General features: G+C 39.5%; 1 protein-coding gene across 1 annotated transcript in view; it reads left to right on the forward strand.

Moving 5' to 3' along the window:
* LOC108505168 (rho GTPase-activating protein 28-like) overlaps positions 1-24,432 on the forward strand; it is a gene marked incomplete at its 3' end in the record, with an annotated part of 58,373 nt that extends 33,941 nt beyond the window's left edge. The window contains exons 2-8 of the mRNA XM_017830898.1: positions 6,546-6,748; positions 11,278-11,495; positions 17,009-17,096; positions 19,008-19,165; positions 22,679-22,844; positions 22,947-23,038; positions 24,355-24,432. Of these exons, the coding sequence (XP_017686387.1) occupies positions 6,546-6,748; positions 11,278-11,495; positions 17,009-17,096; positions 19,008-19,165; positions 22,679-22,844; positions 22,947-23,038; positions 24,355-24,432 (1,003 nt within the window). The remainder of the gene's footprint in view (positions 1-6,545; positions 6,749-11,277; positions 11,496-17,008; positions 17,097-19,007; positions 19,166-22,678; positions 22,845-22,946; positions 23,039-24,354) is intronic.
* Positions 24,433-26,130: the final 1,698 nt, after the last annotated feature.

Raw genomic sequence — 26,130 nt, forward strand, 5'->3', positions numbered from 1 at the left:
TTGACGGACACACTGCAGCCATGTAATGCACTGTCTCTGTTGCATCAGGCTAGCACTGAAGTGATGTGATTGCCAGTGTGGAGGAGAGGTCTGGGTTATGTCCCCAAAGGTCACTGTTGCCAGCAGGCAATACCTAGATATTCTCTGCACTCCCTTAGCTCAAAGGGTCTGATTGTGAGAGCCCTCACATCAAAATGCACAAACAGAGAGAGATTCTTCTGCAATCTCCATGATCAGCCACAGAGCGGGTCACAATGTGGCCTTTGTTACAGCAGAGGACTTCCCTAACATATACGAGACAGCTGAAGAACCCAAGGTGAAACACATTTTTAAATGTTGACAGGTAACACTGCCATGCAGACTCTACAGCTGAATCTCATAACTTCTGTTAGTACCTCGATGAATTGCAGACAAAGTATAATTAAATAAATTAAATTTTTAATTCCTGTAAATCCTACAAGTCTTTTATCTTTTAAATCTTTTAAATCTTAAGACTCATTAGACAACTCCTTTGGGTCCCAAAAATCATGGAATCATTGAATCATAGAACATGCTGAGTTGGAAGGGACCCACAAGGATCACTGCAGTCGGACACCTGGCCCTGCACAGGGCAGCCCCAAGAATCACGCATGTGCCTGAGAGTCTTGTCCAAACACTTCTTGAACTCTGGCAGGTTTGGTGCTGTGACCATTTCCCTGGGGAGCCTGTTCCAGTGCCCAGCCTCACTCTGGGTGAAAAACCTTTTCCTAATATCCAACCTGAACCTCCCCTGACACAGCTTTATGCCGTTCCGTCAGGTCCTGCTACTGGTCACCAGAGAAGAGATCAGTGCCTGCCCCTGGTGAGGAAGCTGTAGACTGCTATGAGGTCTCCCTTTAGTCTCCTCCAGGCTGAAAACACCAAGCAATCTCACTTCTTGTATTCTGGAGGATTCCCCTCCAAATCCTTCAGCATTTTTGTAGTCCTACTTTGGATGCTTTCAAGGAGCTTCTTATCTTAAACTGCAGCACCCAAAATTGCACACAGGGCTTGAGGTGAGGCTGCACCAGTGCAGAGCAGAGCAGGACAATCCCCTCCCTCGACCGGCTGGTGATGCTTTACCTGATAACCCCCAGGATATGGTTGGCCCTCCTGGCTACCAGGGCACTGCTGACTCATATTCAACTTGCCATCGACCAGGACCCCCAGATCCCTTTTCTGTGGCACTGCTCTCCAACATCTCGTTCCCCAGACTATACATACATCCAGAGTTGACCTTTCCCAGATGCAGAATCTGAAGTAAAATTAAAGTTGACAGAATGATATTTTGAAGAATATTTTGTAGAATATAAAGACAGGCAAAATACAGAATTCTTATGGTTTCAAGTCTAACTGATACAATAAGATGATAGCTTATTTTCAAACAGAGCTTTGTAACAAAGAGCAATGAGATTTGTATGTTTTCAGAATTCTGCTGGGCCACAGGATGAGAAAATTAATAATGAAATAAAATCCTATTCTGCCTCTCACTCAAATTCTCCGTTACAAGGGGGGCTGAGTGACAGCTCTGTGAAATCAATGAGCTTGATAGTTTAAATATTTGCTATGCTAGATGTTAGAGAAAGGACTGGAAAACTTTAGGATCTGCTGTATACAACTTGCCTAACATTTGCGAGATAATCAGAAACAGAAGTGTATAGATGGATTAGGGGGTTAAATGTTGTCTGATATATACCCCTCTCTGTGATCAGAAGCCACCGAGCATGGAGAGAAGGAAATAAGCAGACAGCAAACAGTATAGGGTCTCCAGGAAGGAACCAGAAGGTGAAAGATTTGGGGCAAGGGTGAACTGTGCAGTGAACTGTGCACAAAAATACTATTTCCCATTGCTGGACTCTTCCTTTGCCTGGAATTTGTATACATTTTATTTAAAAGGAAGATAAATAATGGTACATGACTGTTTCCTAACAATTCAGAACAATTCTTAATAAAGAAGAAGAAATGTTGTTTCCTTGTCAGTGCAACCTACCATCCTCTTTTTTACATTTGAGAAGAGCTGAGCAAGTGTTTATACTGCCAGAATGATTGCAATGTGAAAAGGTGGATTTTCATCCTATAATGCTTCCTTCATCTTCCTCATTCCTATAAATGTGATTAATTGTGGTGAAGCAGGTTCAGGACCCACCAAATTAAATGAAGTATAACAGCCCACAAAAGTAAAATGTCCTGTCTCTCTCTGTAAACAAGGATTAAGTGCTGGTTTTAACTACAAGATGACTTTATTGCTCCTATTTGTTTTATGGATTCTTTACTATCCATTACTTAATTGAACTCAAAGCAGAAGCCTGGCTTTATCATTAGGGAGCCTGTGAGCAATCATTAGGTGTCACTGAGCCAGCTCTTCATGTGGTTTGACAGACTTTTACTTTGGAGATAGGATAAGAATAGCTTATTGGATCTGGCTTGGCTATCCTGAAATCAATGTGTGGTATCAGATCCTGAACAGCACACTTCTGCACTACATCTGGAAGATAAAATTTAGGGTCAGTAGGCCTGCTTTGCTGTTGCATTTCATCAGAATTCTAAACGTACACCAGACCAAAACCAGTCACACACAGTTGAATCAGTCTCCTTGTGCCCATGGAAATAACCCTGCTTCCTTGTAAAAATCTTTCTGCAGAAAGCTTTCTAATTTATATCATCATATTTATCCTTACTGGCACTCTTTAACCCTTTCTCCTTTTTTTTTTTTATTCCACCCTGAAAACAATTTCAGCTCATTCAGTGGAGTTGCTATAATTGTTCCTCAGTGCTTTTAGATTCATACTTCTCTCCCAGCTCTTTCCATCTAGTAAGCCAGGATCTGGGATCCCTCCTGTGTTTAATTTAGTCAGCGTTTCAGATTAGCTCACCACTACCCATGTGTGTGAACAAAAGAAACTGAGCATGAGCTTTTTGATTGCTACTTACTTAACAAGACTGGTTTTCAGCTTTTCTATAGGAGCTACAGAATCAGCTTAGTGAAAACTTTTTATTGTTCTAAATTTCTGTACAGACACTGAGAAAAAAAAAAGCAAATGAGACAGAATGGGTTGAAGGTGAAAAAGGTGTCAGGAACAGAGGTTTTCTGCTGCGAGAGTTCCCAGTTAACAGGCAGCCTGGGCTTCCTGAACTATTTCTGAGAGGCAGGCTGATTGCTGAGTCAGTGGGCATTTAGTGTCCTTCAAGAATTAATTAAAAGCAGTGAAGAATATGCTTTGCTTCCTCAGTAGGACTTTTTTTTTCCTTAAACTGTTTTGACCATCTTTGGCTGGAGGAAATGGGAGACAACTGCCATTATCACATAAAGGCAAGACCACTTCCTCCAGGACAAGAGTCACAGGTATATGGGTCAAAACAGCAGCTGGAGGTCTTTCAAACACATGAGCTTTTAATAGGCAGACTGACAATAATTGAAGAAAGTTTGTACCAGACCACCTGGAAGCAAGCTTCAGATGTTTACCAATAAGGATTAAGCACCTCTGCCTAACCTTTCTCACTACAGAAATTTTACACAGCTTGATTTAATCCAGGTTGAGATAACAAGCCTCATAGATGAAGTTCTCAGGAGACTTTGTTCAGCTGATTTTCCAAATAAGCTCTGTACTTTAATATTGTTGTAAATGCACATTAATTACCCAGGAACCTTAAATGTATTTGGTAAAGCTGGTTGCCACAGCAGTTGTTGCCATGCTACATGGTCTGTTTTGCATTTAGCTTTTTGGTATGGTAGTATTACAAAATAAGCATACTCGCTGTGGGGAGAAAAGCAGCAACCCACCAAGCCTCTTTCTTCCTAATATGGTGAAATAAAAAGCCTTAGTTCGAGCCAGCTGAAGTGGTGATGGAGTCGAGGCCCAAGGAGCAGGGTCATGGTCAAGATTCACACTGGAAGGGCAGGAAATGTTTAAATTCTCTGACCCTGATTAAATTATGGGACCTAGTGATGCTATCAGAGCTGCCCTTTTCTCCTCCTAGGACATGTTTGATTCCAGACTGGTGAGAGTGTTCCTTACTGCAATTGCTGGCTTGGGATCTATGGGCTGTGCTATATAGCACATGTAGGAACTTATTTTTCACAAAGGTGTATATTAAGTAGGGACATGAATTTCTCAGTGGGCAGCAGTGTGGGGGTTTCAGGCAGAGCCCTGAGCTGAAGCAGAGGCTGGTGAGGGGCAGGCTGCGGCAGGAGCATAGGCATCGGGCCGGGCTGTCTCCTCTGCTCTCACAATGTCCAGAGAACAGGGGCCCCAAACGCCATTAGAGTGCCAGGAAGTTTTGCCTTTTTCCTTATTTGTGTTCACTATCACCTTTTAAACAAAAGAGCTCAGCTTTTCACAGCAGCGAGCAGTTGGTCAGTGGTAGCTGTTTCCCCCATCCCCCTGCCAGCTCCCAGCTGAAGAGATGGGGTTTTCTGGCTGCTTCTCAGGGGTTGTGCTTCTGCTGGTTAAAACCTCTGCTTGGGGACGCTTGGTACAGTATTAACTCGTGATAGTTAGGTCATGATAGTGAGACATGCTTTTTTTTCTTACTTGCTGACGCAGGGAAGAGAGACAGTTGAATCCATAAAAGAAAGGGAAACCCATAAGAAACCAGAGGCTGACACATCCAGAATACATAATCCCAGTGATTATAATTTATCAGGTACCCTAGTCATCTGAGGCTTTGCAAACAAAAGCCGACTGAAACACATCTCCCCAGAGGGAAAGCTATGTGGAAAACACTCAAATAGCTTTAACCACAGTTGTGTCACAAATTCCTCTCAGATTTGGTGACTGTGGCTTGTTCTAATTAAAACAGTAACAGTTTCACCACTGTGTTTTAAAGTAAACAATCATTTTCTGTTTATAAGGGGGGAAAAAGGATAAAAACAGTGAAGATAGCACTTCTCTGCCTGGAGTACATGTCTCCACAGCCCCATAGCACATTTTCTCCTGCAATGTTGTCACCCATCACAAAGTTTTGCTTCTCAGCAGCTCTCCAAGAGAACATGGGCAGTTTTGGCAACTGAATCATCCATATAACAGCTGCATGTGTTCAGAGAAAGGCAAAGGCCTGAGCTTTAACTTTTATAAAGCCTGATCACATCCAAAGCTGGATATGATGTGCTCTGTTGTTTCTACCACAGCTCCCTAACCTGGGGCTCAGACCTAGCCCAGAAGGAACCACTCAGATAGAGCAAGGATGCTGCAAGAGCCCTAAGAAAGCAGCTAGCCCTTCACTGGCAAGGAAGGATGAAGCAGAGGCAGCAGCACAAAGAGGAAAAAGCATGCTTGGTCAGCTTTATTAAATAACATATTCTTTATACATCCATTACCAAAACTTTGACACAGAGGGAAATACTGAAAAGGATATCTTTCTTTTTTTTTTTAGTGGAGTAAAAGTGTTGCCTGTGTTTTTAAACAAAGGCGTGTTGGCAGAATGGAGAAAGGGAAAGAGAATGCAGAAAAGGAAGAGAAAGGGAAACTACATTTGAATTAATTGAGATAAGCGAAGGCCAGAAGACCTTATGACAGAACTTTCCATTAATTCCTGTAGTCTAGCTCTCTGCCATAACTGTGTTACCTCCTAACTCTTTTGTACAAATACTGTTGTGGTTATTATTACTGATTACTGTATCTACTACAATTATACTTACAAAAGCTGTTTACAGTATTGCAGCCATAATAATGTAAAAGAGCAAAGTCAGATTAGATTTTCATGGTGGATGTTGTATTAAATTTTGAATTAACTTATATAACTGTCTTCAGCTGCAAGTACTTACAATGGGAAAAGATCAGAACAAAAGAGTAAGGAACAAACTTTGTTTTAATTCAATCACTGTATTGAATCTTAGGTTTAAACTTGATTTTTAGTGAATCATAATTTTTTGAACCTGTGATCAAAGCCTTCTATCTGACCCAGAATATACAATTTTAATTCAAAGACAAATTTTGTTAAAATTTCTTCTATTTTAGCTTAATTTAAGAAAAAAAAAGAAATCTTTTTAAATCTTTTTTCAATTTTTTCTTAAATCTTTTCAAATAAAAGGTAATGATTTCTCTGAATTAAAGTATTTCAAGTTTTGAATCGTTTTCTGGAGCCAGTATAAGTTTATAAAATATTTCAGGGTTCCTAAGTCTCATTATTTTTCCCCAGAGTTTTCACTGAAAAATTTCAGCCAGCCAGAAAAACAAGAAGGGATAGAAAGAGAAACTGAGGTATAAAAAAGTTAAAATAGTTTTCCAGCGTGTCATTAGATGGATATCAGCATTACAAATAGAAATTTCATCTCCTGCGTCCCTCTCTAGAGTGAGAAACACTAAACATTAAATAGATAAATTATTAGATGCAAAATAAATGTCTAGCCATAATTGTTCTGAGCAACAGAGGTCATTACAATTACTAGAACTGTTTACTTAGTCTCTGAAATCTTGTTCCTTCCTCCCTGGTACAGTCACAGGTGAAGCCCTAGTTGCCTGCTCCATCTCCATGGCACAAGTTAGCATGATAGAAAGGTAATTTTGTTTGTATTACTGTCTCTTCAGAAAGTCCCTCTCTCGTTGTCGAAGAATTAACAGGATGCTTTCAAATGAGTCAGCACCTCCTCCTACATTCAGTCGCTCCAATTCGCAGGCCTCCATGGACAGCACTTCCATGGAGGACTTTTGGTGTGAAGTGGAGAGCATCAAGGAGAGCAGAGAAGATGGATCTGATGAAGCAACAGTCTTGGAGTTCAAACCTGCTGATGGTGAGCACACAAACACCACTTCTTCCTTATGCCTTGGCTTTGCCTTCTCACTAAAGAGTCATGCCCTGAACTCCTTTCTCGTGTCACTCAGTATGAGCAAAAGTACTAGGCTGGGTCACTGTAGCTCTGCTTCTGAACAGCACAGTCAATCACTGGAAAGAAGCAATAATTCACTCTGATTTATAACTGGAGCTGGTAATTAACTTCTGAAGTAAGGTTTTTTTCCATTGACTTTGTGCTTCAGGAGAACAGATACAGTGTAATTCATAAAGGAGAGGCACTCAATGAAAGCTAAATCTCCAGCATTAAATAGACTAAACCAAAACATTTAAAGTGAAACAATTTATTTTGTTAAATTTATTTTGATAATTTAGTATGCTGGAATTTTAAATTTTCTGGCTTTTGGTTGGATATGATGCAGAAGTTATTAAAGTCTTGAAGGATTTTTTTGTTAGATATTGTTTAGTGCTATCAGGAATTTGATAACTGCCTGTTTCTATGAGCTTACCCAATTTAGATATAATTCAAGAAGAGTTTAGAGTTTAGTTCAGAGGTAAGTCTGAATATATGGATGCCTACATTGTTCAGACTCCGCACTTGACCAAATTCATTCATCACTTATGCAACATATCCTGAAGGTATTACTACCTCATTCTGTTATCTTAACCTTTTCCTCTCTCTTGTTTTGTACTGTATTTGGAAAAATACATAATAGTCTGTGCTGGCTTGTTGCAATACAGCTTTGTGTTAGATTTGATAACATGTAGAACAACAGTTCACATTTTTTTCCGGTTTTGACCCCATTTACAAATGCATTATATTGTGCAACACAAAATACCAGGTGTTACTATAGGATGAAAAAGAATTTCTTCTGAGGTCATGACCCACTGATAACTCTCTCTGGAGAACATCTTGTGGCTCATGGCTACTAGTCTGGCAATTACTGATCTAGGGATAGGTTTTGAAGCAATGGTGTGTTCTTTCCTTGCAATTATTAGCACAAGTGGTGATGAGGTTTTTTTTACTTTGACACGCAATGGGATGTCATTAGTTCTGCTCCCAGGAAGAATGGTGAAAAGGGGGGAAAAGTACTACATTATTAATCAAACAAATATGTAATCAGTCATGGTAAGTAACTTACACAGAGGTATCTAACTCCAACCATGTACTGTTCCCACTGGAAACACCTCCCACTCACTAGTTCCCGGTAGGGCTCTCTTGGAAGCCAAGGGAGAAGATCGGTTCACCAGAAATCTTGGTCCGCTATGAGGGTTATGGTCGGTCAGCTTAAATCTAAACTGCACTCCTCTGTTCCTTATTGGGAAAATTCTTGTCTGATCATACTCTTTAACTTGGAGACCTTAGAAAGAAGTTGTGAACCTACTGGTGTCTCTCCTTCATTCAGTTGTCAGCGTGAACTGACAGGTGTCTCTGACTTGTCTGCACCATCGGGAGAATGTCACAAATCTGTGAGTTACCAAGCTGTGTAAGTTAGTAGGGAAAGTCAATACAGAACCTCATTTTCCAGAAAGTTTTCCGTCACTTTCATTACTGCTGAACTAAATCTTCACAACAGCCCAAACTCTGCTGCAGTCCTATGTTACCCTTTGTCTGATTACACCTTATTACAATGCATTGATTTTTTCCCCTCTGACATGAATTAAAAATGAGACTGCAAGTCAAAGTGCAGTACATCTCCACACTTCATTTACCTTCGTTTTGTTGTTTTAAACATATATATATATATATATATTGCATACACTCACACACAACCAGGCAACGTTTGTCCTAGTTATTAAGATCAGGAATACATTCAGTTTGGGATTATAAATCTTGGAAGTTCTATTAAGGTCCTAAGAGGATAATTCTCCTTGCCAAATCAATGTGAAAACCCTTGGGGCAAAATAAAAACAAATATTCATCACCCTTTTGAGATGTCTTTGAGAGGAAGAGATGCAGGATCCTTAAAAAGAAGACCAAAGGGTGATAGCGGCCAGGCACCACTGATACTGTCAAAACCACAATGTGGTTTGCCAGACAACACATGCAAGGGACAGACAACAGCACACTTACTCTGCTGATGTTAGTAAATACAATCAAAAAGGAACAGAAGATTATAACAAGTGACACAAGGGGTGAAAATGTAGGGGAGGAGGAAGACATGAGGTATTTAAGATGTCTATGATGTACTGAGCTGCTTTATAACTTCATGTTTCAAGGCTGGGATGCTGTGCATTGTTTAAGATTATATCTGTGAGTTATTTCAGGTTATATCTGAAATTCAAAGCAAGGCACACCTCTTTCCTAGCAATCTCTATGAGAAAAAGATAATTACCTTCTCAATTATCTGTTTATCTTCTGGTGGAGCACAGTATCAAGACCCTGCTGTATAAGTAGCTAACTGTGAAAATAAGCTTTGTAAAACAACATGAGGGGTTTTTAACCTATGTTTAAAACCTATGTGACATAAGATTTTGAAGTTTTTTTAATGCATAAATTTCTTCTCTTTGATAGTTTTATTCCTCTGATTGCTGTTGCTATTTCTTAGTCTATTGTTTGTGAGTGGTTGGAACAGGAAGAGGCCAAAAGCCAGAGAAAACAAGTGGTAAGCAGGCAGAATTTCATGTCTGCCTTACTATTTTTCATAGCATCATGAAAAACGAGTTTGATTAAAAACTCAGTACTTGGAAAGAATATGTCAAGACAAAAGCTAAAATTAATATAATTAAAAAACTGAAACATGGACAGATGTGGCTCCAACAGCAGCACACAAGAATGAGAAGAGACCTTCTTAGAAAGAAGAGTGAGGAGGGAAGTTTGAAACTTACAAAGATGGGAAGGGAACACTGTAATCCTGTCTGTGGCTACAGAAAGGATAAGAGCAGAGAAGCTGTTTCATGGCATACAGGGCTGGTCACACCCCTGGCTAACACAGAGCAAGGGTTTTAGAAGCAGCTATTTTTGTAGAGCTTTGTAAAGAGGCAGGGCAGTTAACAATGAAGTCAGTGATGGCACATGCATAAGATGCTTTTGCTTGTCCCTACAGCCCAGTCCTGTAATTTTCTCTTTTGTGTATCTAGCTGCCAAAGTGCAGCAAACTGGTGTCCATCAATCAGCCTGCATTCTGATGTCAAGAAGAGGCAATAAAGGGAGAGTGGAAATACCAACCTGCCATTAAGACCAGCACTGGGACAAGAACAATAAGTGCATTGACTAGTTGTTTTATAGAACATGCTGCAAATTAATCCATTTCCTGTTTGACATGTTTATTTGTAGTACCTCTTCTTCAGTTAGAGCCGTAATGAAATTAGTGTCCTGTCTCAAGCAGCATACTGCTGAGCTAGGATTGCTCCCAAAACTGGAATGAAGGACCTCAAAATCTCCTATGTGATGAGAGATTTTAAAAGACTGTGACTATTTACTTCAAAAAGCAGACAAATAAAAAAGCAATGACAGCAAAATTTAAAATCACTAAATGATTCAGAGGAGGCAGACTGGGAGCTTCTGCTAGTCCAATAATGACAAAGCATATTAATTTAATGTAACAGGTAGCAAGCTGAAAACCTGCATTGGCTTTGCCTGGACAGGTTTTGGTAGCAGGGGGACTGCAAGTGTGGCTCTGTGAAAAGATGCCAGAAGCTTCCCCCAGTAGAGCCAGGATAGAAAACAATTTTTCACACAGTGCCTAATCTCACTATGGAACCAGTTGCAGTGTTGAACCAGCTGAGAAACAAGATTCAAGATATTAGTCACTAATTAAAATACCAAGAAATGCTGGGGTGTACAGTGCTAGTGAGTCTTTCATTATCAGAAATTAGGATGATACCTAGCACGCAAGGATGGCGATTTTTGCATATTCCACCCCTACCTGACCTCTTTGATACCTACTCCTTCCTGAACCTTGTTCTTTAGTGAGCAGCTCTGGTTCTTAATCATCTTGTTCACAACAAGCTGCTGGACTGGGTGTACATCACCCTTCTCTTAGTGTGGCTTCTTCACTAGGAGTCTGACTACCAGCTGGCCCTCTGACATCTCAGATTCCATTGTTAGTGTGCAAATACATTATTCTGTTGTATACATGTCTTCAGTATTTTTGTTTATTTGGATTCGAATACCAATTTAAATTCCATCAGCCAAATGTCTTTATCCAGTAGAGCATGCTAAAAATGGTAAGCATGGCATAAGTGGTAACTGAGGAGATTTATGCTCTTGCATTAGGCATTAGCTTTTAAGGACCTTGCTGTGTCAGGCTTGCTACTCTGTTGCCTTTTTCACACGCCTATGCTGATGCACAGGTTAGAAATGCCTCTTCTGTTCCTCTGGTAAGCCTCTCCTATGCAGACACTGACAAACTGGAAGTGGAGAGCATGTTGACAAAACCATCTTTACTTGCACTTGTGGCCTAGAAAAGGTTGGAATTGGTCTTGTCAAGGTAAAGGCTGTGGCAGCAGTCCGTCATGCCATTTCCTTTCCTTCAGCCCCCTTGCCCTTCCTTGCCAGGCCTGGTAACACACTCTCTTCCTTCACAGAAGGGGAACTGGAGGCAGAATGGCTGCAAGATGTAGGCTTATCTACACTGATCTCTGGAGCTGAAGAGGAGGATGGCCAAGCTCTGCTGTCCACTCTGACCAGAACTCAAGCTGCTGCTGTACAGAAGAGGTACAACACCTACACTCAGACCCTGAGGAAGAAGAACAAGCACACAGTCCGGGATGTGCGAGACATCTTTGGCACCAATGACTCTTCTGTAAGTATCCCTTTGATCTTAATTTTTATGCAATTTGCAAGTAGCTCACCAAAGTTTCTGCCAGACAGGAACCTTTTTCTGCTGACAATGTACAGACAGCCAGTGGCAGCTCCTGACCCTAAAATCAGACTTTTGGTACTCTATATGCTACATTTTGAGAAGAAAGGAAGACACCAAACACAATAGATGGTGCACAGTTTTGCAACTAACTTGTAACATAATGTTGTATCTGTTACCAGTCTTCCTCCTGCAATCTCCTACCAAGACTAACATTTACTCCTTTATTTTTTGGAAATTGGTGAGTTACTCTTGGCAGCTATTCAAATTTTTGACGGCTTCTGGGGACACTTGCTATTTACTCAGCAGTCTCAGTGGTGAAGTAAAACTCTAATGAAGCAACTGGGGTTCAAATATGCATAAGCAATTAAACACCTGCCAGCATGATTGCAACTGGTACACTGGCAGTTACATTTCACTTATGTAGCAAATGAAAATCTATTAACTGTTCATTTGCTTCATGGTTTCAGAAATGAGTGTTGCCTCTGGTGGTTTCTTCTGCTTTTCCCTGAAGATAGCCCTAAATGAACCAATTCCTAGCCCTACATGTTTTGACTCTGTTGGATGCAGTAAACTGTGTGAATTTAGTTCAATGCTCAAAGCAACATGCATGATTTTACATTTGTCACTCATGATACCTTAAATGGGAGTCACCAATAAGCTCACAGTCTCACCTTTGAAATTAATATTAAAGTTTTTGCCATCACAAAACTCCAAGAAACTCTTTTTCATTATGATTTTTCTTTGTCCTTTTCTGTTTGTCCTATCTTCTCCTCAAGGCTTGGCATCCTGGACTATTTAAAACAAAAAAAATTGGGATACAAAATTGTAGCTTCATAGTTATGATAAAATCAAAAAGATATAATGGCCATAAAGTTAACTTATTTGTCTCCAAATTTAAGTAGCTGGTTTCTTTTGAACCTCGTAGGGATATCTCACAAATACATCCAGAAGTATCCGGTAGTTTCTTGTGGTCAGACTTTCTTTCGTGAGAAATAATCAAGCATGTTTGCATGAACGTTAAAAAGCTGATGGTTCTTCTAATTAGATTAGCACACATCTCCTGACTCAAGTGTTTGTAAACCTTAATGTGTTTAAAAAAACTAAAGTTTCCTAATAAAATTCAATCAGAAAAATAAATGTTGTACCCGTTCTCTCAGATAGGCACATTATTGATGTATTTTTGACCTGCTTATTTTCTACTTTCTCGCTTTCTGAAGTTTCTCAGTTGCTAGAGGAATTTGTATCTTCAGAGCCAATTGCCTTTCAAATCACTTTTTTACTTCCTCTGAAATTCAGTTCGCTTACTACTTCTGCATTTTTAAAGTCTAAAAGATAGAATCAAATAAGTAATTAAGTCTTCTAATTTTTCTTCCCACAAATATATGCAGTTAGGCAGGTGCTTAACTAAATGTTAAACACAGATGCACAAATACAACTGCAGAACACACCATCACTTCCCTCCAATGGACTGTGAAAGATTGTATTTCTAAAAGCCTGCAAGGTTCCCAGCACCCTTTTGGTTTTCCTATTGACCATTGCTCTATCTCTGCTGCTTATTATGGGATTTAGGAACTTTGTGCTAATTATCAGCTCTTCAGGGATAAACACACTTCAGAAGAGCTTGTGTTCCCGACCTAAGGGTTTCCCGAGCAGTCTTTGTTAGGGGGTATCAGCAGTCCCTCGCGCTCTGCTGCCTCTTTGGGCACGGCACTACGGCTGGCGGTGAATCTTTGTGATGAATCAGCTTAGGAAAGAGATCCGCATTAAAAACAACCCAGCAAAAAGAAAAGAGCGACAGGAGACGGGAAGGGGCAAATCTTTTCAGCATAGCTGCTGAAGAGAGACTGGTAAGGAGACTGCTTGAAATGACATGAAGTTTTGCTTTCCCATCCTGCCTTTCTGTTGGGAAGGAAGAAGTAATCATGGTGCAAATAGCAAAACAGCTCTAATTGTTTCACATAACTCTATAATCCTCCCCATTAGGAGGATGGATTTACACCTTCTTCCCAACGACCTAAGAATTGCAAGAGCCTAGAGGGATGGGTTACAGAATGGTTTACTGTGTTCTGTGGCTAATTATGAGATAAAAGGTGATTAGCTCAATAAGGTCACCTGAGATGAGATTTAGGGGATCACTAAAGAGGCGTAAATAGTTGTCATCTGGAGTGGGGGAAAAGAAAGATAGATTTACCCTAGTTTTTTGTCTCTGTTCTGAAAAAAAAAAAAAAGCCTCCCTGATACATGTTTTGCTACTACTGCCTGGTGGCCAGCCTCTGCGGGAGTCAACACAGAGCAAAGGGTGCTTTTTCAGTCATCCTGCCTCGAGGTCCATCCCCTCAGGGCAGGAGTGTTCCCTCAACAGACAAAGTGGACTCAAACAAAAGGAAATGCAGCCATTCCTCCTTTTGTTTGGATTTTTTTCTTCTGTTGCCTATCCTGGAAAGGTGCCATGATCCCTGGGGGCAAAATGCTGCCCCTGTGGTACATCACCCTTGCAAGAGCCATGCCTTGGAAGAGCAGCCTGTCCCAGCTGAGGAGCTTTTGCTGTGCTTCAGACAGGTCTACAGCCAGGAGCCTCGACTGACAACCACAATACCGAGTTTTAAATTGGATGGTTTATTAATCACTGTGGCCTGATTTTTCTTACGGCTGGTACCCTGCTGCTTCCATCAGAAGCCATTGGCGTTGCTAGTGCTCAAAGCCTAGAAAAATCAGCAGAATACAAATGGACACACATACACATTGATTTTGTTACTGGAGGGAGGAAGTGCATCATGCTCATTAACAGCCCAGCTCTATGCCTTGTGAAACTCCTTAAGAGTTTTTAGAAGCATTTTACTTCAGCAATGCATGAGAAAATCATGTCCTGATTAAAGAGAAATCACTAACCCAGACCTATTTGCATGAAAAGGTGTTTGTAATGACAGTGCTTGGAAATATGAATATATTCAAAGCATTGGCAAATTATGTCCTGACCAGAACTATAAGGTTATCCTCCTCTGCCTTTATTTCCCTTAGCTACAGGGCTGACAATAGAATTTGGTTGCTTAGGTGCTGCAATGATTTGGTTTTACATCTTCTACAATGAGGGTAGCTACTAAAGAACTATCAACTTCATCTCCAGCTTCTCCTTGCTCTTCTGATTTCCTCTCCCCATTGGAAATTCCTGTGTACATTGTGGCAGTAAACAGTGGGTTCATTTTTAATATGTCTAATGAATCACTTTCAGACAGAAATCAGGGTATGAGAAGCTTCACCTTAGCTGGAGCCCCAGCCAGATGAGTAAAGCTGTTCCAGTTTAGTTAAGGACACAATTTGACTCTTGGTCTTTCACATTCATTAAGATCTTCCACAGTTTTTTATTCTTCTTTTATACTATAGAAATAATCTGGATCTTTAAAATTCATGTATTAAAAAGGTTTTATTCCCAGTCTTCCCTTTCTTTTTATCATATTATCTTAAGATTTTAAAAAAGTAAAATGGGGGGGAAGGAAGACATTTTCACAAAAGGGACATAGATTTGGCTTCTTTGTACACTCTCACTGTGGAGGCTGGGAAAAGAGACTGAGAATATGACATTTTAGCTACCCCTGATACTGTGCATGGTCCACATTATTCTATAATTGCCAGAAGCTAGAGCAGCCCACAGGCTGTTGCAAGCCCTGATGGGTGTGAAGCAGAGGTGTGCTGTCTGCTCCTTTCCGCTGGCTCTGTTGTGCTTTATGGAAGCGGGTTACTGCAGGTGCTTTGCTATTGACTTCACCCTTGTAACAAGGCTGGAAGTATTTTTTTCCTTAATAAACTTGACTCATTGTAAATCTATTCTGAAAACTGTTAGAAGGGTCAGACATTCTGAGCACTGAAAGTAAATGAGGGAGTTGCTAATGTTTACCATTAATTTCTCCATCTGGAACTTAAGCAGAAGCATAAGTACTTTTATGGTTGATTTTCCCAAACTGGTGAGATAGGTCTAACCATCTCCTCCACTTCCATACTCCCACCTGAAATATATAGTATTTTTAATGTCCTGAAGCTTTTTATGTAAATGTTGTGGGATTTTATCATAAAAGCATCCTATAGTTCTCCTTTTCAAAAAATCAGTAGTCCTTACAGTCTTCTGGCAAAGGAAGTCCATGTGACTTAAATCCTGTTTGCTCTCAAGTTCACAGGCTATTGAAAGGAGTCTCTCAGGAAAGATTTTGTTCATGTTACATTTGACTTTGTTACCCAAATAGCTCAGAGGATAAGGCAGAATAAAACAACCGCAACATTATTTCAGGCTTCCAATTTGAAGAGCTGCCTGTCTTTTAAATATATGACATTTTTTAGCAGCCTGAATGTTGCTCCTGTGTGTTGGCTACAAATGGGGAAGACAAAATTTCTGCCCTGAGGCATTGCTGGTTGTTGATAAACAGCCGATTTAGCAATTTAAAAAGCAATTTAAAGAGTGGGTATTGAGGGCTCATGGGGTCTCTCAGATGCAGGTTCAGCTAGAAAACTGGAGCTGCTCCATCAGGCTCAAAGAGGGTGAGGCAGCAGGTTTGAGAAAGGCGGAGGCTCCAAGGACTCCCACAAGGATGCAGAAGACAGCAGAAAAAAAATACGAGAAAGGTTTGGAATATTGTAGTTATTTTCACAGAGTAATCTTCAGACTATTTCTTTAATTCATGACCTTGATTTGTAGTTTTGTTTTTTTTACCCATGAACACATAGATGAGCTGCTACTGCCCCATGTACACAGAAACACTCGAATTTGTCTTTATGAGTCACAGAACTGCTGAGAACAAAGCCTAAATTCCACCACCAATAAGAGGTGACACTACTTGAAAGTCACCCCCTGGGCTACTAAGCTCTTTCTCTGCAGTGCAGAATGACTTTTGGAGTGGAAAGAAATTAATTTTACTATAGAAAATTTCTTCGTTCCCTCAAAAGGTTTTTTGCAGTCCACCGATAAAAATGTTAGTATGTGGGAGGACATCTGCCCATTAATAACTTGCTGGTGCCCAAATTGCAAGAGACAGCAAAGAAACCTGATTTCTGACAGATGCCTGGGAACAGCAGATATTCAACATGTGCCAAAGATTCTTCAAAAAGATTTGTGGCCAAAATGATTAAAAGCAGGATGAATTACAGTTCGACAAGGATCTTTTTCTTAGTGTAGTTCTGTACAGCAATTTACTTAGCTAATTTCAGTCATTATATAGGACAGGACTCATTAGGTACGGCAAGCTGTAATATTACTGACCTCAACATGATCAAATCTATACAGGCTGAGCAAAATTAATTCTCAGTCTTGGCTTTGAAAAATATACTCTTGAGAATCACAACAGATTGTTCTATCTTTTCAAAACAGCGTAAGCTGAGAATGATATACTGTTGCTTGAACTGTAGTAGTTTTTGTCCATCGACTTTTACCTTCACTGTAGTCTGATCATTTTTTCCTTGCTTATCAGCTCACATTTGAGACAGTTCCAGTGCCACCAGTTCCTTCTAACGGTATCCAGCTCCCTGGGCAGAAGGCAGTTTGGAAATCAGTTACCTGTGAGTATGACAACATGTAACCAGTATTCACTTTCTCCTGGAAAAATGACAGACAGACCCTTTTGTGGTTCAGGGGTTAGTCCCCTCTTTCGTGTTGAGGCAGTGCTGCATATATTTCCTTAAAATCATTGTCAGCTTATTGTCATGCAGGACCCAATGTTTCCTATTAATGACCAGTGTTGTACTACTCAGACTGCTGCCCTTGAGGCATCAGCATCTAAAAAATACTGATCATTGCAAGGCTGGGATTGTTAAAACAATCGCTAAACAATATTTTGCAGAATTTGTCCAAACTGTGTCATCACTGTATTTTCTTTTTGCATATCATGACAAGAAAGATTCTTATTTTCCTCCACATTTCTCTGGTACCGCAGAAACTGCAGTATTAGAAATGGATCATTTTCGTGGTTCTGCCCTATTATTCTGATCCACTAATGGTGTTACCCCTTAAATGCTTTGTCCTGACAGTGACTGGCACTGCTAATGAAAACAATAGCTCTGCTCTACTCAGTGTCTGGATAACTGTCAGTAGCCTTCCATGAGAAAGTCCATCTTTTATTTGAAAGCTTTTCCCATCCACATTGTTCAGGGCTTAACTAAATTAATATTAATACCCAAGTTACTAAACTAGTCCCTTGGATGTTTACCTCTGGGTATAGTCCCACAGGCATTTTCCTTGGTGGCAAAAGCTGCTCTCCTGATAGTTCTGCTCTTCAAGCAGTTGTACTGCGGCAGATGGGGAACCAAATTCCCAGGGCTACTGTAGACAGTCTGTGGTCCCAGGTCCAAGGGGGGAAAGACAGATGGAAAACATCTTAAATGGCTTGGCTATTAGATAAAATCTAAATCCACAGTTCAAAAACTGGAAGCCACTCAATAACACACTTAGCTTTTTTCATATCAGACTTGCAAAACAAAGGGTGTTGCAAAAAATATTTAAATCCCTGTATCTGTTAATGCAATGATTCAAAAAACATGGGACATGCACAGTTTTATAAAATGTGTAATGTTTTTTAATTAACTTTCTGATTTCCATGGCTTTTGAACACATTTGGGTCATGTTAGTAAATTCTTTCTTGCAGTCCTGGGTGATGAAATTTTACTTCACTTTCAGTTAAATTTATGATTATATTCCAGTTAGGTGAGTCTAGGAGTTGGACCTTAAGGGAAAATAAAAATTGACCTGAGATATGAGAGATCTGTCGTGAAAGTTGGCAACACTGGAACTCATGTATGTTATCACACTTTGGATTCCATGACAATAGCATATTACTGAACTTGATTATACTGATTTCAAAAATTTTCCTCTGGCATCCACTAACTTCAGGAGGTAACTAAAGAGCAATAAGTCAGTTCACAGTATCTACCATAAATGCCAGTAGATACAGTGTTTTTCAAAATGGAATGTTGTACGTTGTGTCCTGTTTCGGTGCTATACAACTGAACTGTCAACATTGAGAAATGTATGTCTGTGACCACATAAAATATATGCACAATGTCTTATGATTATAAGTAACCTAAGAAACTGTGTCAACAGCATTTTTCTGTCAAGACCTTTTATTTTTAATTGTTCATTAGACAAGTGCCACCACAGTTTGCTGGCTTGGGTAGACAAGAACAGAGTACAAAAACTTTGCAATTCCTGATAAACAGGAAGTTCCAGCTTGACTATCTTTCTCACAGAAAGCAACAAGTTAAATAATCTAAAATGAAAATAGGGATTTTATTTCTAAGGGGTTATTTCCTCCAGACAAAACAGGAACATGCTGTGGTTTGCACTGAAACTCCTCTTTGAAGCACTTCCTTTATTACTGTCTCAAGACTTTTGTCATCTTGGTTTAATTTTTTAATGTCTCTGTACTAAATGCAAGCATATATTCAGCATTCATATATTATTTCCCTTATTTTCAGCTAATAGCTGTCTAGACTGCGGACTAGATAAAGGCAGCCCATCCGTAACAGAAGAGCTCTCTTATGAGGTCTCTTTCTCAGAATCCATTACAGTCCTTCCAAAAACTCAAGAGTGGCCAAAAAATCAGAGGTTCAAAAAAGAAGACTCGACTTTGCCTGTAAGTTTGTTCTCGACATATTTCCTTGGTTGTTTTCTTTAATACAGCAATTTCCTGCTTTACACCCCAGCACTGTTGGAGTCTGTTAAGATACATGAGCTGTCCTTTTAGACACATGCTTTGTAGAGACTGCCTCCTGTGCCTGCCTTCTGCCTGTGATTGACTCCCAGAGAGGCACCAAAGTTAATATGGATATCCAAGCCAGGTCTTTACTTGTACCCATCACAGATGAATGTGTGTAACTCAGTCCACAAATATTGCATCATCCACAATTTTTTCATGCAGAAATAAAAACCTCTTACTGGCATGAAAACTAACAATCATTTTCATTATGGGTTTGCTTTCCTACTTTATTTCCCCCACAGATTATCTGCCTTAGTTAACACATGGATTTAAAATTGCTCCATAGATGAAGAGAGGAAAGCAAACCTTAGACCTGCAGCAGTACTGACTGTTTCCAATCAGTATTCAGTGCTATAGGAAATACTATATGAATGGCTAAAGAAAAATTTACCATATCATCCAACCAGACATACACTGAGAAGTTTTGTCATTATCTGGAATTATTTCGTGAAGTCAAGGAAATCTGTTTTCTACTTCCATCAGCCCTCACAACTTCCGTCACTGGAAGCATTAGTTTAGTGCTTCATATGCTGCCTTTTTAGTGACATGGATGATGTCAGCTGTAAATTATTTGGAAGCATTTCCTGAGTGTCATGATGTCCTGAGATCCTGAACTAATCTGAAGCTGTTATAATCCACACAGACGTTCATTTGTCCATCTCAGACTCTACCAAGGAAGAAGCTGAGATGCAGAAGTAAGCTTGCTTGTCAAAAGATAAGACACCAAGTAGATTACACAACTTGTGTGAAATCCCTGTGTTTTACTGTGTCTTTGGTTGTTTTGGGGTTTTTTGGGGGGGATAACTTGGTGTCCTGTGGAAAGTAAGGGTATTTCTGCATTCATCATATTTTTGGCCTTTACTACCACATGCACACACACAAATTGTTCTCTGCAACAGCTCAGAAAATTTGCAGTTGACAGGGGAGGGAAACTGCTGACAAAGAGTGAAGATGCCACATTGAATATCATGGATCTGTGGATTCATAATCGATTAGTTTTAGAAAAAGCCAGTCTTGTGCTGGGGTTGAACTACTCTGCATACAGGACATCATTTTGTGAGTTCATGAGTACACAAGAAATAAGAAAGGTCATTACAGAGAGAGATTTCTGAATAAAGTCAACAGTCATAGCTGTTGATGTTGGCATTCCCCGTACTTCATCTGCTGTCACTCATGGTATTTGGTTTTTTCCCATAATGACTCAGACTGTCATGGGCCTCACCTCTTGCTCTGTTACACCAAGCAACCAGCCACCTATACCCTGGAGGACTGTCCCTCCTTCCCCATGGTGGGCCAATGGGGCTAGACTGAAGACTGTGCAACATCATACTTTCTCCAGGGCAGGTCTGACAACATAACCAACTTCATGGATAGCGTATACAGAGCTGCACAAAGATATATTTTATGTCATAAAATAGCATGTCCCATGCAGCTCCCAGAATGGCCACCTCAACAACCCTGGCTGCATAGTGTTACATGCAGTTTCCCCAACATGGGACCATAATCCATGTGACTTAGTCAAAGATATTACAAAGCTACGAGTCAGTAAGCATATCAGGCCCATCTGAATACACTACATAGTTCCACATAGAAACAACATCACAAAATATATCAGACATGGTCCTTAGCCAAAACATTAGTAATCAAATTTCAGGATAGCACAGCCTCCTTCAGTGATGCATATTTTGACACGACTGTTCATAAGAAAAACCACTGGAAAATTGTGACACAAGACAGAAGAAAGAGGCCCAGCCCCAAACCTTGTGCTAACCACAGCATCACATCATAGTGACCCTAGGACTCAAACAGCCACCATGGAAAATCATTGTAGCACCTTTTGTAATCAGTTTTGAGTGTTTGGAATTTTTTCACCGGCAAACATACCTTTTCACTTTCCCCTCAGAAAATATACATGTACTGTCTGATTTTTTTTTCTTATTTTCAAGGTGATTTATTGTGCTTTGACTGATTTTGGACTTTTTGCATCACTGGAACCAAAATGCATAGATATTCTTTAGTATTTCATGTATCTTCAGAAGACTGTCCTGAATGCAACTTTTGTTACATTATTAAGTCTCAGCATAAGGGAATTGTGGAATTGCTCTGTTCTACAAAAGAAATATTCTGGGCTAAAATGCTACAGACAGCATGTTCATTAGTTATTCTGTTCCCTGAACTTTTTCTGCCCCAATTATTATTAACCCCTATTGACCATGTGCAGTATAATTTAGGAAGTCCTAAACTACATGATCTAGATGTCCTTTGTAGTCTCTTGTTTTTGAAATCTGGTGTACCTTTAAATTTTTTTTGTTTGCTTTTTATTTAATTAGTTTAACTGGCTTCATTTAAAGATGGTTTAAACCTATCAAGTCCAAATTTGTTTAAAAAAAAGAAAGACTGGGCTGAAATCTCCAGAAGCAAAACATTATTAAAGGCTGGGTTTCCACTCAGATCCCTAAAGGGAGGAGATGATTTGTAATACTATTTGTTTATATCTCTAACATTTTTTTAAAGTACAATTAAATTAAAAAGACATACAATACCAAAGATCTTTGAAAAGCATGTTTTTTACTGTAACTTTGTTATTATGTCTAACAATTATGTTAGAAACTGATGGGTATTTGTTCTTTTTGACATTTGTACAAATGTGTCTGTCATGAGGCAACATTCCTGGCTCCGGTCTACAACACTGCAGTTTCTAAAACATGTAGAAATCTTCACATGCCCTCAAATTCCTCAGTATCATTTAGTTCAAGTCTACTTGAATAAATTATTTCTTAGCTGTTGGGAGTCCTGCTTCTAAGCCCAAATGCTTTTTAAGCAATAAAAAAAACCAGTAAATTGGCAGGTTGGCATGAGGACTAAGTAATTTTGCTTCTGGGCTTTTCCACAGGTCTTTAGTTTGAACTCTTCTGTTAGACCTCATAAATTAATAGCATTATGCTAAGCAGGCATGTGTTTGTTACAGACACATGATTGATACACAACCATATCCATGATGAACTGTGTCAGCTACTTCAACAGCATTCAAGACATTTTGGGGAAGGCAGAAGCAGAGCAAAATGTTGCATCCTGCTGAAACAGGGCAAAAGTTTGAAAGTAGTATGTAACTCATTTGTCCTAGCTGGAGTACAGGCACAGAGGTGCTCCAACACCACTTCCCAGTCAAACTGCAAGGGAACATAGTGAGCAAGAAGCTCAGTTTTATGTTCAGGTGGACACAAATGATGTCATCATACCAGGCCAATATACAGAGCTATAGTTCATCTTTTTTTTGTTATCCATCTACCCTAACATGACTTCCTATCACATACGGGCACCTCCTTCAAAACAAAAATTCACTCCTTGCAATTTTTGTGCAAATAAAGATGCGACCCATCTCTACTGTAGAAATTCGTTGTTCGGAAAAGCCGGTTTGGACTGACAGAGGTTGGAGACCTCTCCCCTGAAGACATGAAGAAGATCCGCTACCTCTCCCTGATTGAGCTAACAGCCTTCTACGATGCACTGGGGGTGGAACTGAAGAGGAACCGTGCAGAGAGAGTGCGGGGACGAGGTACTGTGCTACGGCATCCCCTTTGCAGCCACTTGCGCGTCGATCAGCGTTGCAAAGAAGGCGTGTTTCCTTTTTTTCACATTTGTTGTTATTATTTTTAAGAGAATGGTCTTTTTGGAGTCCCTCTCACTGTGCTGCTGGAGAACGATCAAAAGAAGGTTCCCGGAATAAAAGTTCCCCTTATCTTCCAAAAAGTGAGTATAACTCAGCTTGCTTGGACAATAAGATTTGCTTCTCTATCATTTGCATTGACACTCAAATGAGTCATCAGATGAGAGAAGATGCAGGCTTTACAGACTTGCGGGTGCAAGTCAGACTACAGGCTGTCTGACTGTATATTGTGGTTTGAAAACTTCTTGACAAGAAGACAAAATTTACTCCTTTTGTGTGTTTTATCTGTGGTGGGGACCTCATTTTATTTTTGTAATGATATGAAACCACACAGGAAACTTTAGGAAAAAAATGTCTTTCTATTCCCCTTTTTTGTTAAACTAGAGAGCCAGGCAAAATTACGTATGTGCAGAAATGGCAGATGTGAGTTGTCTCAGGAGCTTTAATTTCACATTAATTGAAACTGTAGGTATTACTTAGCTATTATTTCCAGAATAGAAGTGATATCTTCTCATTGAGGTTTGTATGACAAGACAACACTTATATGAGCCATTTGGCAGTACAATGACATCTAGTGGATGTCTTGGAGACAGGTACACAGACACAAGTACATGTGCAATTACAACAAATTTCCCTGTATATACTGACGAAAGGGAAAGTGGTGTGGAGTGTCAGGGGAAAGACTGACACAACTTGAACATTTACATGACTTGGCATTTAGCTCCACAGCTCCTCTGTCAAAATACCATGGGAAATTAGAAGAATCCAAGTTAGGGTGGGAAGAAGATCTGGTGGTGAAAATCCAGAGCTGTATGATTGAATGCTAGGAAACTATTTTTTTCCAATGTTCAAAATTATGTCGAATGAAAACATATTTATTTTTCTAATAAAGAATTAGAATGGAAAGCTTATTCCTCTATTCACAGAAATTTCAAAATAGAATATCCTAGGATCATTTTCTAATCTGAGTTCTCAGTTCCCAAAAACATATGTTATCTATGGACCTTTCCATTATGCTTCTTGAGGCATACTTCAACATTTCTCAGAGGTTATTTTTCCTTCAGTACACCACTGTATTTTACCCAGTGTATCTGCTCTTTTAATAATACATTTATGTGTTAATTGTTCTATAGCAGTGACAACTCTCAAGTCTAGGACAGAGGGGCCTATTTCATTAGCAGTTTTCCATACACTGCATACTCCTTATTTCAGGTTCAGGAATATGGAGAACAAATTAGGCAGGTTTATTTACATGAGCTGGCATCTTTTCATGAGCAAATACCATAGAAATGTATCTTTTTCAAATTAGTTTCAAGGATACCAAGATTGAAAAAAAAGTTAATAGTATTCTTAAGTGCTTTTGAGTATTTTCCCTTCTGAGTGTTGTGTTGTCTTTCAGTTGCTGCTCAAGCTTGAGGAAACAGGTTTGGAAACTGAAGGAATTCTACGGGTTCCTGGATCTGCCTCCAGAGTCAAGGTACACACTCATGCCAGTTTTCCATCTTCTGGACCGCAGACTCTGTGTAAAATAATACATCACACACATAAATTCACACTGCACATAAATACTGATGTGTCTAGCTCCTTCTCCTGCCAGTGAAAGGTCAGATTGGTTCCTGGGAACCAATAATGCACAGAACATGTAGTCCATTGCTTTCTTTAGTTAGTGTTCTATATAAAGCACAGTCTTGATGTTGAATGCAGTTTTTCTCCATGAAACATTGAGGGATCCTTTCAGTTTATCTCTGTCATCCAAAATTGCTATGATCTTATCTCTGTTTTAATTTATTTCAGAAATTCAAAGTTGCTAAACTCAGTGAACATCAGATAAAGATCTTATTCTATGTCTTTTTAACCTCTGTGGCATTTTATTTCTCATTTATCTTCTATGATCTTACAATTTCATGTTCCAAGTGAGAGAAATTTGGCATATGTTCACTGCTGGCAGCCTGAAGTACTGCATTTTCACAGGCTGTTTTCGAGCTGTGAACACAGGATAGTTGGTACCCAGTCTCTTGACATTGTGGGGCAGTAATGCTTGCTATTGTTTCTCCAGACTAACTTGATTCTGGAAGCTGGCACAGGCAAGTTAGGAAAACAAGGTGGTTTTTGTTGGATTGGTGTTTTTTTCTGGGCTTAGTAGTGTCTACCTCATTCCCACATTTTTGCCTTTTTTTTTTCCCCCCTAGGCTTTTTTTGTTCTGGTTTAAGAAACACCTTATAGTGCATTTTACTCCCACTTTCTCATCCTCAAGAAAGTTAACCTTGCTTTCTGAGGTAGGAAGTCTCAACATTGTGGCAGCCATACAAATGTTGGGGATTGCTAAACTGGCTGGGGCTGCGAATCATAAAAAAATACTGTACACGGAAAAGTAACATTATGTGAAACACACCAAAGATAGGCAGTAGTATCCCAGCTCCTTTGACTCTGTGGATTGATAAAAGTACCCAGTGGCTTGAAAAGTGCCACATCTTGCAGAAGGAAGTTCCTAATTTGCCCTGTACTTTTCAGCTTCCTTCTTTTTTCATATGAATGCTTAAATGTTATTTCACACAATCTCAAATCCTACCAACCTCTTCAGGGAGATTACAGCACAGGGCTGTGCTCTAATTCAATTATTTTCATATTCTTTGTGTATGGTGTACTGTTTATTCACAGCCCATATCCAGGGAGCTGCTATAAGGTATGACTTTATATGTAACTCTCTTATACTGGGTGGTAAATTAAACTGCCCCTATGAAAGTTGTAAATTATTTGAGTTTTGGTTTTATTTAAGTCTGTCCAACGAGCCAACGATCAAGAGAGATTTTTACAAAGCAGATCCAGATTTCATCCTTCAAAGCCTTCATACATTATTATGACATTAGGATTTGAGGGCATTCCAACTTTATTTCAGTCTTGTTTGGAGAAAGAAAAGGCATATGGAAGTGATTAAAGGTTACTGTTCTATAAAACAAAGAATAAAGAAATACAAGTTTTCCTCCGTAATGTGGTTTGTAACAGAAGTTCCAGTGAACAAAAAATGTATGATGGTCTAGTGTAGGGTCAATCATGTTTAAAAAAAACTGCAAACACATATTTTAGAAGTATTTAGATGCATACATGTATGGGGGGTGGAGGGAATTGGGTGTATAAAATATATTCTTACTTGCTTGTGTGTATATATATATATAT

The sequence above is a fragment of the Lepidothrix coronata genome, unplaced genomic scaffold (genome assembly GCF_001604755.1).
Source record: "Lepidothrix coronata isolate B3197 unplaced genomic scaffold, Lepidothrix_coronata-1.0 Scaffold6, whole genome shotgun sequence".
NCBI lineage: Eukaryota > Metazoa > Chordata > Aves > Passeriformes > Pipridae > Lepidothrix > Lepidothrix coronata.